The sequence below is a fragment of the Rhagoletis zephyria genome, unplaced genomic scaffold, assembly GCF_001687245.7.
Source record: "Rhagoletis zephyria isolate East Lansing unplaced genomic scaffold, Rhagoletis_zephyria_1.1 Rzeph_scaffold_00219, whole genome shotgun sequence".
NCBI classification, from domain to species: domain Eukaryota; kingdom Metazoa; phylum Arthropoda; class Insecta; order Diptera; family Tephritidae; genus Rhagoletis; species Rhagoletis zephyria.
Genome location: NW_016157303.1, coordinates 41815 through 62406, shown reverse-complemented (window position 1 = coordinate 62406; position 20592 = coordinate 41815). Strand labels below are relative to the sequence as shown.

At 44.2% G+C, this 20592-nt stretch overlaps 2 protein-coding genes across 2 annotated transcripts in view; one reads left to right on the top strand and one right to left on the bottom strand.

Moving 5' to 3' along the window:
• The window catches only part of Alg11 (ALG11 alpha-1,2-mannosyltransferase), a 213114-nt gene that overhangs the window by 162577 nt on the left and 29945 nt on the right, over positions 1-20592 (bottom strand). The gene's annotated exons all lie outside the window — the stretch shown is intronic.
• On the top strand, positions 7226-13788 carry LOC108358170 (uncharacterized). The gene is made up of 2 exons (XM_017609345.1): positions 7226-7239; positions 12593-13788. The coding sequence occupies exon 2, from the start codon at positions 12652-12654 to the stop codon at positions 13579-13581; it is 930 nt and encodes a 309-aa protein (XP_017464834.1). The 5' UTR covers positions 7226-7239; positions 12593-12651; the 3' UTR covers positions 13582-13788.

Sequence of the window (20592 nt, the reverse complement as noted above, 5' to 3'; positions counted from 1 at the left end):
ACTTTCCAATATTTTCATATTGTGACCAATCATAATTTATTTTATTTTGTAGTCTTGTATTTTCTAAATGTTCTTGTAGTAATGTCTCATTGCTTTTCTTTTACTCTAATTCAATTTATATTGACTTCTCATCTATTGAGAAATATCAATTGTGAAACCAATCGTTTCACAGTTGCTCTACAGAGTTCATCGTCTTGAGAAAATACAACACTACAAATGTCTTCACAAAAGTGACCCACATGTGCAAGCTGCAATATGATCGTTTCGACAAAGCAAGTGGCCGCTAACGCTTACAACATTACAAATGTCTTCACAAAAAGTGACCCACATGTGCAAGCTGCAATTTGATCGTTTCTTCAAAGCAAGTGGCCGCTAACGCTTTGCTTGCATAATATTGCAGTCACATGTGTGTTTACATTACTGACCTTACTCACTAATTATTTGTAGACACACAACAGTACTTAGAGAAAAATGAAATTGGTAGCAGAGCATCAAAAACAATATTTAAAAAATATCTCAGTACACACAGAGAAAAATCTTAGTGAAAAATTACAAGGACAAATAGACAAGAATTTGGAAAGATATGGGTTCATCATCAACGAAGACTGGTTTATTAATAAGACTAACGTTTCAATTCTCAGAGAATCTCGGTGGCTCCTCTCATTAGGGAAAAAGTTTGCGCTACCTATAACAAGAAAAACGTTGTCACCAGCGCGATTGATGGCGGAAATAGAACAGGGAATCCAGACATTAAAAGATGAAAGAGACAAGGACACGACGAGATGTAACGTAGCTGCGAGAATCAATACCTTTAAAAATAAATTAAAAAATAATAATAAGGAAAAATGTATACTCAAAATCTTTGAGGACACAAAGCGGCTAATAAACCAACATAAAGACTCAATTATTATAACGACCGCGGACAAGGGAAATAAAACGGTAATTATGGAAAAACCAGAATACAAGGGAGAAATGAAAAATCTTCTGAACGATAAGGACACATATAAAACTATGCGGATGGATCATACACCAAAACTGTCAAGGAAAAACAACATATTAGTTAATAACATATACAAACAAGGAAATATTGACAACCAACAAAAACACAAATTGACATGCACTGCACCAACGGCTCCGAAACTTTGTGGACTCCCGAAGATACATAAAGACAACACTCCACTCAGACCAATTTCAGCCTCGACCAACGTACCTTGCTTACAACTTGCAAAATTTATTGGACAGACACTTAAAAACATAATTTCGGATAATTACAACATAAAAAATTCGTTCCAACTTAAAGATAGGCTTAAAAATATAACGATTGAAGAAGATTAAGTCCTTATCTCATTTGACGTGGTGTCTCTTTTTACCAACATACCAGTGCAATTGGCAATCCGCATAATTATTCAGCAATGGACCTCGCTTCAAATCCATACAAGTCTTACGAGGAAGCAATTTTTGAATATTTTAGAATTCTGCCTGCACGAAAATAACTATTTTGTCTATGATGGAATATACTATCAACAGGTACACGGAATGCCGATGGGAAACCCCTTATCACCCACTGTAGCAGATATTGTTCTTGATAAAATACTGGACGACAGCATAGCTGAACTTAAATCTAAGGACATATGTATCAAATACATAAATAAGTATGTAGATGATATATTTGCGATTGTTAGAAGAAATGACGTGGAAGACATACTAAGAGTATTAAATTCTCAACACCGAAAAATCCAATTCACCACTAAACTTGGAAACGAGAAGGAGTTAGCCTTCCTAGCCTGGAAATTCATAAGGTAAATAGTAAAATTATAACGAATTGGTATGCAAAAGCCATAGCATCTTCTAGAATGATAAATTATCATTCTAATCATCCCTGGGCACAAAGGAAGAACACAGCTATCAACCTTATAAGCAAGATCTACGCGCTGAGCGACCAGGCGTTCAGAAAAGATAACAAGAGAAAAATCAAAAACATATTGCTAAGGAACGGATACCCAAGCAAAACTATAGACAGATTGATAGCAACAATAAAATACAGACAAAAATCATCTGAAACGAACGCCGAACCCGCAAACAGAAATGAAAGCAAAATATTTAAAGGAGTCACTTATGTAAAAGGACTAACGGATACAAAAACACTACATAAAAATATCCAAAATAAAAATGTAACATTCGCACATAAGCCGCATAGCACTCTCAACAAAATATTTCGCAAAACAAAAGACAAGATCAGCAAAGAACAACAACATGATGTAGTTTATCAAATCAATTTCTATGGAAAAGCTGGCGAGCCTTGCAATAAATTATACATAGGCATAACAAAGCGCGCCCTTGGAGTCAGAATAGGCGAACAAAAGCAGACGTAAGAAACAAAAAATCAACTACAGCGCTAGCCCAACACTTGAAAAACAGCGGACATTCGGCTGATTTCAACAACACCAAAATATTAGACAGAGAAACGAGTGCGAACGAGACTAACATTAGAAGGCCTGCACATACAAGAGCAAGTACAAGACGCAATGAATTTCAAAGAAGATGTCGATAGTATATATTGCCCATACAGGACGGCAATAAGGTGCAATAGAAAAAACAGATGGACGATGATGCAAAAGTGAATGTAGTGAAGCGATTATTGTGATGTTTTGTTTATTTTGTTCTTATTAATTTAAATGTAAGTGCTGTGGTTTCTATATAAGTACCCTGCAAAAAATTGTGCGACTAATCTCTAAAGAGAGTATTCCGAGATTACTCTCAATCGGGTACAATTGGGCATTATTTAGTCGCAACTAATCTCATCCGGGTACTATTGGGGATCAATTAGTCTCGACTCATCCCTTACGGGTATAATTGGAGATCAATTAGTCCCAACTCATCTCTAACGGGTATTATTAACGATTTAATGATATCTACGCACTTAGTAAATGAAATTTCATGTGCGGCGATGGCACATAGAGAGAGTATTCGCTTAACAAAACTGAGAACCCCGGTTCGAATCGCAGCTGGCGCAAATTTTTATTTTTATTTTTTAAAAGTGACTAGTCGCATTTTATACCCGTTCAGGTATAAAGTTGAACAATTAGTCTCTTCATAGGACATGCTCGAACAAAAGCGAACAGTTCATTCCATATAAAGAGATCAAAAGTGGTATTAGCCGCATGTTCCTTTGCGATTGCTCCCGGAGTCATCCCAGATTAGTCCCATTTTTTGCAGGGTATATATGTACTTTCCCTGCAAAAAATGGGCAATCGCAAAAGGAGCATGCGACTAATACCACTTTTGATCTCTTTATATGGAATGAACTGATCGCTTTTGTTCGGGCATGTCCTATGAAGAGTCTAATTGTTCACATTTATACCCGAATGGGTATAAAAAGCGACTAGTCACTTTTAAAAAATAAAAATAAAAATTTTCGCCAGCTGAGATTCGAACCGGGGTGCTCAGTTTTGTTAGGCGAACACTCTCTCTGTTTGCCAACGCCGCACATGAAATTTCATTGACTAAGTGCGTACAAATCATTAAATCCTTAATAGTACCCGTTAGAGATGAGTTGGGACTAATTGATCTACAATTATACCCATAAGGGATGAGTCGAGACTAATTGACCTCCATTACAGGTGTATGAGACTAGTTGGGACTAATTAATGCCCAATTGTACCCGATTGAGAGTAATCTCGGAATACTCTCTTTAGAGATTAGTCGCACAATTTTTTGCAGGGTTGTTAACTATGTTATATGTATGTATGTATGTACGCATATTATTAATTGAGATTTGAAGCCTAATTGTTTGTGTTTTTATGTTTTGTTCCGAATAAACAGACTACCTGATGAAGGCGGAAAAGACGCCGAAACGCGTCGGAGGAAAAAAAGAAAACTTTGTTTTGCTTTTTATTCAACCGGCCGTAAAGCTCCATAAATCAACTTATATAAATATATAAGAAATTTTAAATTTTGGCCCTAGAAAAACAAAAACGAAATTGGGTGAAATTTATTGTCGTCTTACAATACAGCGTAATTCAGTCTCCTTTTCTCTGTTACATATCGCTAAAACCGGACTGTCAGTTAATCGAGCCTTTAATTCGTTAAACGCGTTAAGTCACTTGTGTTCATAATCAAAAGCGGGATGTCTCTTCAATAAATTCTGTAGAGGTGTAGATATTTGGGAATACTATGGTACGAAACGGCGAAAATAGGAGAACAATTCGATGCAGGACTGCAATTGTTTTTGGTTAGATGGTATCGGAAAATTACGAATGCTCGTGATATGAGAGCCATTTGGCCGAATTCCTAATTGGCTCACCTCGTATCCCAATTGGTCTATTTCACTATACCCAAATTTTGATTTTTTCCCAAGTTCAGTTCTAATCCACGTCTTGATAATCGCTCTAGTACAGTTTTTAATAGAACTTTGTGTTCCTTAAACTCACGTGAGATAACTAAAATATCGTCCATATATATCATACTATTTTTTTATTCAATGATATTCCGGAATATACTGTAAATAAAGCGCTGAAATACGGCAGGGGCATTTTTTAGTCCGAACGGCATTTTTAAGTATTCATATTGACCACTAGGTGTCACAAAAGATGTGTACGGAACTGATTCTGGGGACATTCGAACCTGGTGGAATCCACCTTTTAGATCCTATATATAAATATTGTTTTATTCCCAAGAAATTCGACTTTCTCTGACTTATCTATATTGTTAAGCTCTGGTATTTACTTCTCAGCATAATCATTGTCTACTTTAACTGATCTTATATTAAACGATTATAGAAAAGCACGTCCCAAAATAAGCGGTAAAGATATACAATTATCGTCGACTACTTTTAATTCAGTGACACGTTTTTAATTCAGAAATGTTATCTTACATTTAATGGTTTTAATAATTTTCAAAACAACACCGCCAACTCCTCTATACTTAGGGGTGAAATCCTTGCAAATTTTTCCGGCCTGCTTTTTTGGGTCGACCGACCTCCTGATGAGACTAACCGGACTACCGGTATCAAAAAGTGAAAAGATTAAGTAAGAAACTACTCCCTTAAATAACTTAAACTCTATGCTTACATAGTAGTAGGCTCCGACCACGTCAGCGTCTTCATCGGATTCGGCACCGTCAGCAATATCTTCTTTCCGCTTTAATACCTTCTTAGGGTTTGGACACGATCTATGGTCATGTCCCGTTTTCCCACACCTGAAGCACGAGCCGTCCGGTCGCAGTGGAAATGGACAGTTGGATTTAATATGGCCCAACTGCGAGCAGTTGTAGCACAACTTTTGCTCAGTCATCGGCTTCACCACTGCCGGAGTCGTCTTTTGATTGCCGACTGCGGCACCACCAACGGCAAAGTACTTATTTTGGTACCTGTTGATTATAGCCTTTAGTTCGTCGACGCTCCTAGCCGATAACAACAGGTGCGAATTCGGAACGGTATTGCCGATTCCCTCTATAACGAAAGCCACCACCTCCTGCTCGGCAATATCTGCCCTCTTCGCAAAAGCTTGCATTGATAGTACATAACAATGGACGGACTCGTCTTTCCTCTTCCATCGCCGCTGTGACATTGTATATATTTCTTGTCTTGTTACAGAAAAATCATATTCGTTGATAAAAGTCCTCTTAAGGGAATTATAATTTAGGACCGTTGTCGTTGATAGGAATTCCCTTGCCGTTCCATTAAGGGATCTTCGGAGAGCGAGAAGCTTAAAAGTTTCGTCTGCTTGCGTTGACTCTATTATCTCCTCAAAATCCCTTATAAAGTGTTGGACAGGGTATCCTACGTCGTCACCACTGAACTTCGGGAACGGGTGTTCGATATCTCCAAAATCGCGCTTGCGTTGGCACTTTGTTGTAGAGCGGCTCTCCAGTTCCTCAATCTTCCCCCAGTTGCAGCATCCCGAGCCTTTTTTTAAGGCGAGCACCTCATCGTCTAACTTGTTTGCGCCAGTGGCGGCAAATAGAGGGTCCGTAGCGGCATAGATGGTGGCGGCAGCGGCATTGGAGGTGACGGCAGCGGCATTGGTGGTGGCGATAGTGACATTGGTGGAGACAACAGCAGTATCAGCACAAACAGCAGTGTAGGACGAGACATTAACGGCGTTTGTATTTACAGTCGGGATTTTCGGAATATCGCCAGTGTCCGAACCAACGTCTGGACCGGCATTTATATCAGCACCACTTCTCACAGCATTCTTGTAGGCGGCAGCAGCATTATCGGCAGCAAGATCATCAATATTGGCAATTTCCGTAATATAGCCCACCACGTTTCTTACCAAGTTACGGAGTTGGCCCGTTGTGGCATAGGGTGGGAAATCCACGTGCGCATCAGTTAAGACATTTATTAATTCATGCCTTGGATTAGCCATTTTAATCAAAATATAATGGATACTTCGTTTATATAAGGGTAGACCCCACACCTGAAGATTTAAACTTGAATTTTATCTCGAGGATTTCGATGAAAGCGAAGGATATATATTTTATAAATTATAAAACACGACAGTCTTCGTTTTGGCTCAACCGGAAATTAACTTGCCGGCCATCATTTTTTATTTTACAGAGTTGCATATTACATATATTTTAATATTATAGGCTGTTAATGCTTACGCGACAAATGAATATATACACAAACAAATATTCGGTTATGGTTAAAACAATTAAAGTTTTTGTATTGAATTTTTGGTTTAAAATTTGTTTTTTCCTTTTCAGTAGGGTTTTTTTCACATTATCTTCTGCGTGAGCATTGATCGTAATAGATACGGATCTGAATACGCGACTGGAACACGTCTGTTTGTCAAAAGCATACTATTTCGAACTCGCGTAAATGTACATTTGCTAAATGCGAAAGCATGAACGCTCTTCGAAAACATTTGTTCGAAAGTGCTAAATGTTGCATTTAAAATACAGTAAAAACGCTGCATTATACTACGTTTACACTACATACATATATTATTTATAATTATAACAATAAGAAATAAGATGCTGCCACTCGAAGTGATCGCGGCGTTCTTTGCATAAACGCCCACGTTTTCTTGAAAGGAAAAATTGAAATAATAACGCTTTCAATGGAAGAAATACTGGGAAGACATACGGCATAGAACATAAAATTGATAATCGAAAGAGTAATGAGTTCTTATGAAATTAAGAAGGAACAAATTTATGCTGTAGCAAGCGATAACGGACGCAATATGATTAAAGCGGTTGAGCTTCTGTCACTGTGTCACCAACAATAACAATAAGGTAATTTGGGGCCTCTCCTGCGAGAGGCCCAGAGCGTGTGTAGTGCTGAAAAATAATATTGTTGTTGTTGTTGTGTTAGCAGCACGTAGTCCCCGAGTCGGTTGGTTGTTTATTCATCTTCGTTGTTGTTTTTGTTGTAGCAGCATACAAATTCCCCAAAGACTTTTTGGGGAGTCTTGCTGGAGTGACAGTCCTTGGCCAGATATAAATCTGGGTCGTTCCGGTTACGTAGACCCGACTGTCGTGGGAACGATTCATCTTTGTCTTTCCCATCTGCATCCTCCAACCTTAGGCCCAGGAAGCGAGCAGTCTCAATAGGTTGAGTCCACAGTGCTTCGGGTGTCAGATGGGTGGGATATGTAGGGCATGCGAACAGGTGTGCGGTGTTGTGTGGACCAGTTCCGCATTCTGGGCAGGTGTCAGCGATCTCTGGGTCTAATCTGGTTCTGTAAGAGTCTAAGCGGCTGCACCAGCCAGATCTGAGTTGCGCCAGTGTGGTTCTTGTTTCGCGCGGTAGTTGGAATTCGCTCAAATCGATGGGAGTCGGCCGGCCACCGAGGACTATGCTTTCGTGGCGTCCTCGTGTTATGGAGATGACTGCTTCCCGATGAAGGTTATTGATTCCCTCAACGTATGCCTCGCGGCTCAGTGGCAAGTGAAGATGTTGGTCGATGTCTGCTTCTAGGTGACTTACGCGTCTTGGTGGTGCAGTTCTCTGTGTCAGGCTGTAGTTAGGGTGAGTTGTTCTGCGACAGCCTAGCAGGAACTGTTTTGACAGCAACATAATGTGATCCCTTACCCGGAGCATTGTAGTCTCGTCGTGTAAGTGTTGTTCGGAGGACATAAGGAGGCACCCTGTTGCGGTTCGGAGAGCGGCGTTTTGGCAAATCTGAAGGTTTTTCCACTGCGTGTCACTCGTGCCTGCTGTCGACACTGGGGCGGCATAGTTTGCAACGGACCGTCCGATCGCTTTGTATGTCACGAGCAGAGTTTCCTTATCTTTTCCCCAAGTGCTGCCGGCGAGCGACTTGAGGACTTTATTTATGCTTCGCAGTTTGTTGCAAACTGTGGTGGTGTGCTGCGAAGGACATGAGACTATCGAACGTGACGCCTAGTATCTTTGGGTGGTTGGCTGTCAGAATCTTGACTCCGCCAACGAACACGTTCAGTTCGAGCCTCACCTCTTTTGTCCACGTTGTGAAGAGTGTACATAGCTGTTGACTCGGCGGCCGAGATTTGTAAGCCNGCTTCGGGTGTCAGATGGGTGGGATATGTAGGGCATGCGAACAGGTGTGCGGTGTTGTGTGGACCAGTTCCGCATTCTGGGCAGGTGTCAGCGATCTCTGGGTCTAATCTGGTTCTGTAAGAGTCTAAGCGGCTGCACCAGCCAGATCTGAGTTGCGCCAGTGTGGTTCTTGTTTCGCGCGGTAGTTGGAATTCGCTCAAATCGATGGGAGTCGGCCGGCCACCGAGGACTATGCTTTCGTGGCGTCCTCGTGTTATGGAGATGACTGCTTCCCGATGAAGGTTATTGATTCCCTCAACGTATGCCTCGCGGCTCAGTGGCAAGTGAAGATGTTGGTCGATGTCTGCTTCTAGGTGACTTACGCGTCTTGGTGGTGCAGTTCTCTGTGTCAGGCTGTAGTTAGGGTGAGTTGTTCTGCGACAGCCTAGCAGGAACTGTTTTGACAGCAACATAATGTGATCCCTTACCCGGAGCATTGTAGTCTCGTCGTGTAAGTGTTGTTCGGAGGACATAAGGAGGCACCCTGTTGCGGTTCGGAGAGCGGCGTTTTGGCAAATCTGAAGGTTTTTCCACTGCGTGTCACTCGTGCCTGCTGTCGACACTGGGGCGGCATAGTTTGCAACGGACCGTCCGATCGCTTTGTATGTCACGAGCAGAGTTTCCTTATCTTTTCCCCAAGTGCTGCCGGCGAGCGACTTGAGGACTTTATTTATGCTTCGCAGTTTGTTGCAAACTGTGGTGGTGTGCTGCGAAGGACATGAGACTATCGAACGTGACGCCTAGTATCTTTGGGTGGTTGGCTGTCAGAATCTTGACTCCGCCAACGAACACGTTCAGTTCGAGCCTCACCTCTTTTGTCCACGTTGTGAAGAGTGTACATAGCTGTTGACTCGGCGGCCGAGATTTGTAAGCCGCGCGCTGTGAAAAATCCGGATACGTCCTCGAGGTAGCGGTTGAGCAGTGCGCACATGCCGTCGATGTTGTTGCCCGTTGCCATGATGGAACAGTCATCTGGGTATGACACTAAGGAGACTCCCTGTGGTGGAGGGGGGTTTCGCTAGATATAGGTTAAACAGGATCGGTGATAGTACCCCACCTTGTGGTACACCCTGTTTAATCCTACGTGGCTTTGATGTTGTTTTTCTGAATACTACAGATGATGATGAATGTTTTGTGTGCGGCGGTAGGGAGGACGATATGATGTCCTCTATAAGTGTTGCATGGTTGACGGTATCGAAGGCCTTTGATAGCTCTAGTGCCACTAGGATGGTGCGGGCGCAGGGGCGCTTTTGGTTCAAAGCATCAGTTATTTGCGCTGGGATGGTGTTTAGTGCAGTGGTGGTGCTGTGTAGCTTCTTGAATCCATGCTGATGTGAGGTAGGATGCAGGTGCTGAGTCAGTTGCGGGAGGAGTAGCGCTTCCAGGGTTTTGGCCACCGGAGAGAGAAGTGTGACCGGTCTGTAGGATTCACCTAACTCTGCGTTCTTCCCAGGTTTTTGCAGGGGGATTACTCGCCCGTTTTTCCATATCTCTGGGATGGTGTGTGTGGCTAGTGAGGCGTATAAAAGTTTGGTGAGGTATTCGACTCCCGGGGCATCCAATTGCTTTAGCATCAGCATGGAGATGCCATCTGTGCCGGCTGATTTCGATGCCTTGGCCTTGCGGATCGCGCTTTGTACTTCGTTGGGTGTGAATGTTGGTGGTGTGTCAGTTGCTCAGATGTTGTGTGCTTTGCGGAGTATGCTGCGTTGGGTTATGCTCCTCGCAGGGTGGGCAATAAATTGTCTGCAAAATTCATGCGCGCACTTCTTGGAGTCGTTGTGAATTTCGTTGCCAAATTTGATGGCCTTGTGGTCATTATACTTCGTCGGGTTCGAGAGGGATTTTACTGTGGACCACAGCTTGCTTACGCCCTCTTGAAGGTTGCATGATTTGAGGTGCTTCCACAATTTGTTCCGCTTGTGGTTGCTTACGAGGCGCTTGATCTCAACGTTGAGATCCTTGATGCTAGGATCTTCGGATTGGCTCGCCTGGTTCGGTCTCGGACGTTAGCGAGTCTAGCCGCTTCGGTCGGAAAGCCTGGTCGGATCTCCGGTATACATCCGGCTGTGATGAAGCGGGCAGCTGCCGCGTTTAGGACCGTGCAGAATTTGCGCTCGGCTATGCGAGCATCAGGTGGAGTTGGTTCACGTAGTCTCTGAAACCGTCCCAGTTGGCCTTTTTGATGTTTACATATGTCGCTCGGAGGCTATAAAGTCGCTGGAGCGGTCGATAGATAGTATGACGGGAAGGTGGTCAGAGGACAAAGAGATCATGGCTCGCCATGTGGTGCAGTTGATTAAGTTTGCACTTGCGATAGATAAGTCAGGCGAGCTGCTGCAAGTGTCTGTGAGTCTCGTTGGGGCATCGTCATTCAGGCAGCAGAAGGTGGAGTCATCTATTTGCTCTGATAGCGATATACCCCGTTGGCCGTTGCCAAGGTTGGAGTGCCAGAGCTCGTGATGCGCATTGAAGTCGCCAATAACTAGCGTGTTATCTGCGATGAGTAGCGGGCTGATATCTGGGCGGTATCCTGGCCCACAGCTGGTGATGGGTGGAATGTAGACGTTGATGATTTTCGGTTCTGTGTGGCCTGAAGTAACGGCTATACTCTGGCATTCGATGAAGAGGTCGGCGCTGTCGATTGCAGCCGTGACGCTTCTCTATTGTACTGAGTGGTTGATGATAAAAGCGATGCCTCCTCCTCTGTCGCATAGGCGGTCTTTCCGGATTACGTTATATCCGTCGCAGGTCAGAAGGTGTGTACTGCTGCGGATCCTTGTTTCTTGTACTGCCGCGATTTTGATGTTATGCCTCGACATGAAGTCAGTCAGGAATTTTGCCTTGGAGGCCGCTGATGTTGATGTGCATAATGGCAATGGAGCTGGGTTGGTTTGTTCGGGCCGCTGGTGTAAGTGCAGACTGGTTTTGCTGTGAAGGTGGTATTGTTTGGAGGGGAGGTAGGGCGGGGTATGTGGTGTGGCCGCCTGGGTCGTGTTTGGTGGCTGGGAGCCGCACGGGGCCGACGTAGGCGCTGGAGTGGTCGCGTAGCCTTTTCAGCCTCGAACAGCTGCGGAAGTGACACCAGCCCTCGCACCTGTTGCATTGGACAGATGCTGCGTTGGCGCGGATCTGGGTTGCACATACCGTGCATGTCCAGATCCGAGTTTGGGGTTGTTGGTTTTGTCTGTGTAGCTTTCAGGTTGCTGGTGCGGCTGTTGTATAGTTGCTCGCACTGACGTCCGAGGTTGCAAATACGTAGGGTTAGCTTCCTTAATGGGCGAGGGTGTTGGTGGTTGCTGATTATTGTTGGGTACAGTGCAGCAGGGAGCCAGATAGTTGGGTAAGCGATCCCGTGCTCTGTTTAGGCCTGAACAATTGCGGAAGTGGCACCATCCTTCGCAGCCACTGCATTGAACGGGCGTCGCATTGCCATGTATGCGGTTGTTGCATACACAACACAGCCAGACTTGCCTGTTGGTGGTGCTAGGTTGTTGCCGCTCTTGGGTTGCGGGATGTGCATGTGGACGTGGTTGCGTACGTTGCCCTCTGGTCTGCGTTTGCATTGCTGTGTAATTTTGCATTTGGTGTGATATGTTGAGGTTATGTGTTTGCATTTGCATTGCTGAGTAATGTTGCATTTGGTGTGATACGTTGAGATTATGTTTGTTTTGTTGCCCGGATGCATATTGCTGTCGGGTGTTGTTTGGTTCGCCTGGCTGTTGGTTGCGCATTGCGGTGGTTGCAGGCTGGCAGCAGGCTGCGATGACGTTTGCTTGCCATTCTCTGTGGCTGTTGAGGCCTGAGCACTGTCTGAGATGGCACCATCGATTGCAATTTGCGCAGCGCACCGATATTGAGCGGTGGTGAATTCTGAGTTCGCAGACACTGCACGTGTAAGGCCCAGGGTTTTTTTTGATTCCGGCGCGGGCGAGGAGAATTCGGAGCAGAGTTGCCGGAAAGTGCTGCTCCGATGATGAAAAAATTTTGTATTCGGGGGTGTGTGTGCTGGTGTGATGGTCCTTGGCCGGAGTATCCGGGTCGATCTGGTGAACGTAGAACCGACAGAGTTTCTTACACAGGATCTGGTAGCGGTCCAGACTACCTTGAAAGTTGATGGCAGGGAGATGGAGATGGTCTTGGCTGCAGCCTACTTTCCGGGGGACAACGCCAACGTGCAGCCCCTTGAGGTACAGCAGCTTCTAGAATTCTGCCGCAGGAGACGGCTTCCTGTCATTCTAGGCTGCGATGCGAACGCCCACAATATGGAGTGGGGCAGCTTGGACACTAACCGCAGGGGTGAGTGCCTTTTAGAATATATTATAAGTGAAGACCTTAGCATTCACAATGTCGGTAATAAACCAACGTTCTTTACTAGGGTCAGAGAGGAAGCTCTTGACATCACTATCAGCAACAGACTGGCCAGTCCTCAGATCGTCCAGTGGAAAGTCTCATCTGAGCCTTCGATGTCGGATCACAGGATTGTCCGGTTTGCACTGGGAGCTGCTTGTCAGACAGGTTACTCTAAGAGAAACCCCAGGAAAACCAACTGGGCCAAATATGAAGAGGTACTTAGACTGAACCTACCAAGAATAGAGGTACAGGATAGAAAGGTAGATTGTATGGCGTTAGAGGACAGGGTTAATAGGCTGAACGGCACAATCTTAGATGCCTTTACATCCAGCTGTCCCGTGTCAAAGCTTAAGGGGAAGGCTCAGCCTACCTGGTGGTCACGGGAACTCTCGGTTCTTAGGAAAGAAGCGCGCAGACTGTGCAACAGGGCAAAGCGCACCGGGAACTGGGAGGAATACTCAGTCAGTCTGACAAAGTACAATAAGGAGGTTAGAAAGGCCAAGCGTAGCAGCTTCAGGACCTTCTGTGAAAACATCGCATCCACTCCTGCAGCTTCTAGGCTTCATAAAGCTTTGGCAAGGGACAACACAGGCACCAGATTGGCTATAAGGCTACCTAATGGGACTTTTTCAGGTACAGAACAGGAAAGGGCACTCGCCCTGCCGTCGGCCCACTTTCCGGACGCCATTCCCTTCGCTGGATAAGCATGTTCCGTGCGTACAGGCCATCCCCACCGGACTGGAAGCTGGCTGAAAGCCTTATAAACCGGCAAACAGTGCGGTGGGCTTTGGACTCCTTCGAACGGTACAAGGCCCCTGGGGTGGATGGTATATGTCCAATGTTGCTGAAGCAGGGCGGAGAGCTCTTACTTTCACATCTTGTGGATGTTATGAGGGACAATCTAGCGCTGGCCCACATTCCCAACGTGTGGCAAAGGGCCAGGGTCATCTTTACCCCGAAGGTAGGTAAGAGAGATTACTCTCTTGCCAAGTCATTCAGGCCGATAAGTCTTACATCCTTTATGTTAAAGGCAATGGAGAAAATTATTGACCATGAGATCAGGTTTAACACTCTGAAACAAACCCCTCTGCATTCCAACCAGCACGCGTACAGGGTGGGTAGATCCACGGACACTGCGCTGTGTGCCTTAACGGAGGAAATACAAGGGGCCTTTGAGTGTGATGAGGTGGTGCTCTGTGTCTTCCTCGATATCAAGCGGGCCTTTGATAATGCCTGGAGTTGACAGAGCTCTTGAGAAACATAACGTTCAGCCAACCATCCGGCGTTGGATAGCAAGGTTACTGCAGACCAGGATCGCCGAAAGTGAAGTCGGTGACAGCGTTGTTCAAATAAAAACAACAAAAGGGTGTCCGCAAGGGGGAGTATTATCTCCTCTACTGTGGAGCTTAGTTGTGGACGAACTCCTACAGCTACTCACTAACGAGGGTATGCGGACGACATAGTGATTATCGCTAGAGGGAAGTTCGCTAGTACTCTCTGTGACATCGTCCAAAGAGGTCTTAACCTTGCAAAACGTATCTGGGGCTTACCCTGGACTCCAAGCTTCTGTGGAAGGCCCATGTTGATGCGGTCACCTCCTCACATCTGGCGGGCAAATCCTGGGGGTGCACTCCGAGGATCCTCAGATGGACACCACCATGATAGTGAGACCTATAGTGACTTGCGGTGCGGTGGCTTGGTATTTCAGGACTACTTTAGTAACGGTGAGGCAAACACTCTCTAAGCTTCAACGTCTGGCATATGTTTGCATTACGGGAGCAATGCGCACATGCCCGACGGCAGCGCTGGAGGTAATGCTGGAACTCGAGCCACTGCACCTCTTAGTTGAACAGGTCGCAAAGCGAACCCTCCTTAACTTTGCTAGGGAGGGCTTCGGCAAAGGCAAGGTATTCTCATCTATGAACAGGGACAAGCTAGGTACCCAGCTCCCCCTGGGTCTTTTCCCCAGGGACGATATCAACAGACAGGTTGTCTTCAAAAGGAATTTCAGGACTAACACTTACAGCAAGGTGACCTGGTGTGCCTCGTATCATGGAAAGGCACATACAGGCTAGCACAATACAGTGGTACACTGACGGCTCCAAAACACCTGCGGGGATTGGATCAGGCGTGTACGGCCCCAGGCTGAAGCCCCTGGGAACCTTCCCAAGCATGTTTCAAGCGGAGCTCTATGCCATCAGTATGTGCGCAGAGATCAACATGAGTAGGAACTATAGGAATGAAAGGATACTTATACTAAGTGATAGTCAGTCGGCACTTATGGCTCTCTCATCATTCGACAGGCTTAATGCTCTGGCGGAGGTTAATGATATACAACTAATGTGGGTATCTGGGCACATGGGGGTTGCAGGAAATGAGGAGGCTGATCACCTGGTCAGATTATCCGCTTTCTCGGCCCCGATAGGACCTGAGCCCTTTCTGGCAGTGTGACCCAGTACTATAAAGGATATGCTCAGAGGGACAATTGCAAACTGAGGGAACTCCATTGGCGTGACACCATGGGTCAACGTCAGGCGAAAAGCTTATTAGGAGGCTACAATCTGACAAGATACAGGCTACTCATGAATTTTCCAAAGGACAAACTGAGGGTTATTACAGGATTTTTGACTGACCACTGTAGGCTAAGAGGGCACATGTACAAACTAGGTATCTGGTCCAGCGACCTGTGTCGCTTCTGCGATGCCGCCAGGGAACTCCCCTGCACCTTCTTGTAGTGTGAGGCCGTTGCGCGCAGGAGGTATAGGAGCATAGGGCACGTCTGGCCAAGAGAGGAGCACATACACTCACTTTCCCCGGGGTCTATTATGAAGTTTTTAGACCCACCGGTCGCAGTGTCTTACCCAACCAACTATCTATCTATCTATCTTCTGTCAGAGACAGTCGGTGACGACGATGGTGATGAAAGCGAAATTAACATTTTAGAGGGGTTTTTCGGTGATGATTTAATACCAATAATTGGTGATCATATTATATCTATAAAATGTCCAGCCCACACGCTCCAACTCGCTGTCAAAGCCTTTTCGGAGGATTACTGTCCGGGATAATAAGCAAAGCCCGTAGCGTTGTAAAGCTTTTAAGAACTCCACTTTTGCGGTGTGCACATATTTAACTAACATACGCGCGGCAACTAATTTTTATACCCGAGCGCACTTGTGCACAAGGGTATATTAATTTTGTTCACATAACGGTTGTTTGTAACAGCCAAAACGAATCCAGATAGATATAGGCACATGTATACATAAATGCTCAGAATGAATAGAGAAATCGATTAAGCCATGTCTGTCTGTCCGTCTGTCCGTCCGTCCGTGTACACGATAACTCGAGCATCTCAACGACATTTGGTACGTAGGTTTCCGTTAATCCAAGGTAGGTTGGTATTGGAAATGGGCGAAATCGGACTGTAACCACGCCCACTTCCCATATAACGGTAATTTCCAGAAATACGAAAACTGCGATATTTTAGTAACTACTGAAGATAATCGAATCCAGATAGATATAGACAAATGTATACATAAATGCTCAGAATGAATAGAGAAATCGATTAAGCCATGTCTGTCTGTCCGTCCGTCTGTCCGTCTGTCCGTCCGTCCGTGTACACGATAACTCGAGCAAAAATTGAGATATCTCAACGACATTTGGTACGTAGGTTTCCGTTAATCCAAGGTAGGTTGGTATTGAAATGGGCGAAATCGGACTGTAACCACGCCCACATCCCATATAACGGTAATTTAGAGAAATACGAAATCTTCGATAAATCAGTAAATATTAAAGCTAATTTATTCAAAATTGATGCTTGCAACAATTCTTTACCAAGAAATACGTTTATGGTAAAATTTTGGAAAATGGGCGTGGCACTGGTATCGGCAACCGTTCTACCATTTGTACCAAGCTCGGTATTTTTATTGTGCCTGCCACATAAAAGCAAAACGTTGAAAATGATTGAAATCGGACTAAAATTACGGCCGCTTTTCATATAACGGTAAATTTCAGAAATGCTTGAAACTGCAATATTTCGAAATTTAAGGACGCTAATTTACCCAACTCTGATACACCCCGGCTGGCTTACCATCTACCGGAAGGTTTCGGACAGGTGAAAAAACATATATTTAATACTTGCGCCGGGTATTTAATGTTCGGCTCCACCCGAACTTAGACTTTCTTACTTGTTTGAACTGGTTTTAATTATAATTTTCAGCCTTAAGATAAAGAGTTGATGTTCCAACTAGTTGGAGTTCTACTTACAACATGATGAACAGACTTTGTCAGCTGAAAAATTTTTGCACCGAACATTTAGCAGCTTCGGAGCAATTGAGCGTTGACGAGTGGGAATTGGTAGAGGGCATCGTAGGAGTTTTAGCACTACCTTATACCTTAACATTAAAGCGCCAAGAGAGTTAATTGCTTTTGGGCGACTTCTATAAAAGTTGACTGGAAATGACGCTTCATTCAGTTGAAAAACAAAGAAGGGTAATCAGCGAAAACTTTTTGAATTGCGTTGAAATTAGGCAAAGTTCATTACTTGAAAACGCGACTATAAATGCAGCCCTACTTTTGGACCTCGGCTAAAACTCGCCTCAAAGGGCTTGCTCGTCGCATTGAGGCTTTAAAAGAGGTTACTTTTTTACTACTTTTATTACCTGACCCGTTTTTAGTTATTTTTTATAATTCCTTCTGAATTTAGAATCGCGGCTCATCCACTCAAGATGTTCAACACAGTGAAGACATGGCGTTCTTGGTTGATGAATCTTTCATGCAAAGTTGATCATCTCTCTTAAGAAGCTGTATAAGGGAGCTTGAGTTAGCGAACTTTTCATCCGATGAGGATTCTCCAGAGATGCAAAATGAAATTACAAAGGATTTTTGTGAAATTTATTCCTATAAAGAAAAGCGAGTAGAGTAGAAGTTGATATGGATATAGTAGAATACTGGAACGGTAAGAAATATTGCTTCCCTTGGCTTCGAAAACTTGCATTTGCCATTCATTCGGTGCCTGCCACACAAGTTAAGTGTTTAGCGAGCGTTTTCAGCCTTGAAGCTGATTTTAACGGATTTGCGTTATAATCGGTCATTGGGTGGGCTTTAGTAGTCAGCCGCACCTTGTGTTTTAAGAAAACCAGGTGGAATTAACAAATGAAACTTGGTCAGGATGTTAAGGGAGGTATCCACTAAAACATGTATAACTAAAAAATATAAATAATATCATTGTTTATAAGTTATTTTTTGTTAAAATTTCTTAAGTCGTTCCACTTGGTTTCCTTAACAAAAAAGCATTTGTGCATACTTTTATATATATAAATGCACATAACACTGTACTTAATACTTTACACACTTTTCTTTTATTTTATCTTGTATATAAATCACTTTAATTAAACTTTTATCGACTTGTAAATTACATTGAATTTCACGCATATTTACAATAACACATGGTTGCAAACTGACACATAACATGTGTTGCCATATTGTACAAAACAATACATACAAAGAAGGCAATGATTAAAAAGGAATACAGGGGAAATCAATACAAAAGAAAATGTTCAGCTCCTTTTTTCAGCCCCTTTTTTTTGATAACACAGAAAGGAGAATTCTACGTAGTGAGGGTTATAATCCCTAAGCGAGGCCGAAGGCCGCCTACGCAGAAAGGTGCTCAGCCCATGATCTGAACAAAATAATCTTATCGTATTTTCCTTTTAATCGTATTTTCTTTTGGTCTTACTTTCCACGCCTGGTTTTAGATGTGGCAACACAGTCCTGCTGTCATTTGCAAATATTCTGCATGTACTCTCATAATAAATAAACAACAATGAATTTTTCATAAAAAAGCTGTAATGTACTGAAAGTATTTATTTGTGTGGTCGGGCACACTCTAACTGCACATATATTGGGTGTAAATAAAGTGTAAATTTAGTGGAAAGTCCATTAAATATTGTGAAATAGTGCCATACAAGTTTGTTAAATATACAAACTTTAACAACAAATTACTTACAAAACTATAAGGTTCCGCGCTTTGAAACTTTACATAGACAACTATTATCACCCCCTGTTTCCCCCTTTTTTCCTTAATCCCGTACTCAGGGGTTACCATTCTAAAATTTTCCCAAGGAGAATTCTACGTAGTGAGGGTTATAATCCCTAAGCGCGGCCGAAGACGGCCTACGCAGGAAGTTGTTCTCTGCAAAAGGTGTTCAGCCCCTCTTCGTTGGCAACACAGAAAGGATAATTGTACGTAGTGAGGGTTGTAATCCCTAAGCGCGGCCGAAGGCCGCGTACGCAAATAGGAGTTGGACGAATGGTTCCGCTAAAGTGCACTTTTACCGAAAAAAGTAATCTTTGGACTTTTATTTTATTTGAAATAAAATAATCAGTCAACCCGGACTTTTATTTTTTTAGTCCAGCAATAAAAGTTAAATTTAGGTGTTCGTGCCTTCGCTTGAACCACATGGGTATTACGCCTCTGTAACTCGACCTTAATTCGCTCACAGATTGATACTTACAGCGCCATATACCGCAAATAGTACGAACCAATGGTTTATCGGGTAGCAGCGGTCGGCTGTCATAGATAGATAGATAATAAAATAAAATGAGGTTTGCACCGCGACCTATTGGTCTATTGTGCCCTCCATGCCACCATGGGTCAACGTCAGGCGAAAAGCTTATTGGGAGGTTACAATCTGACAAGATACAGGCTACTCATGAATTTTCCAAAGGATAAACTGAGGGTTATTACAGGATTTTTGACCGGCTACTGTAGGCTAAGGGGCACATGTACAAACTAGGAATCTGGTCCTGCGACCTGTGTCGGTTCTGCGATGTCACCAGGGAAACTCCCCTGCACCTTCTTGTTGGGTGTGAGGCTGTTGCGCGCAGGAGGTATAGGAGCATAGGGCACGTTTGGCCAAGAGAGGAGCACATACACTCACTGTCCCCGGGGTCTATTATGAAGTTTTTAGACACTCTGGGGCTGGTTGAGGAGTTGTGATGAGCTAGGGGCACAATAGACCCACCGGTCGCAGTGCCTTGCCCAACCAACTATCTATCTATCTATCTATTGTGCCCTCCACTCTTCACAATACCTCCTCTAAACCTAATTCCCTGAGAAAATTAAACAGTGCCTTAGGAGATCGGGAGTGAATGTGCCTAAGCTGTGGCCACATTGAGCCTAAACTTCTCTCACGTCTTCTGCAGACTGCATCACATTCCGTGAGGATGTGAAGAGGTGTCTCGCTGGTAGTGTCGCAAAACCAACAAAGGTCACTCGACCATATCCCCAGCTTATATAGATGTCCTCTCAGCCTGCAGTGTCCTGTGAGGATACCTGTTATGATTCTAAGCTGCCCTTTTCGGAGGTCTATTAAGCTTTGGAATCTCCTTCTGTTATAGCCTTTGCCTCATAGTGATCCTCTCTCTCCTAAGCTCCTCCTTTAGAGTGTTGGGACCCACTCCTATGAAGGGCTCAGGGCCAACTGGAGTGGTGGCTGCCGCCTCTCCCGCGAGGCAGTCAGCCGCCTCGTTACCCTCTACTCCCCTGTGACCAGATACCCACGCTAACTTGATGTTATTTTGTCTACCCAGGGAGTTAAGCCTCATAGGATATGAGGGCCTTGAGTGCTGTCTGGCTATCGCCAAGGATTATAATTCTCTCGTTTCTATACCCTCTGCCCATGATTGTATCCGCACATAGGCAGATAGCATAGACT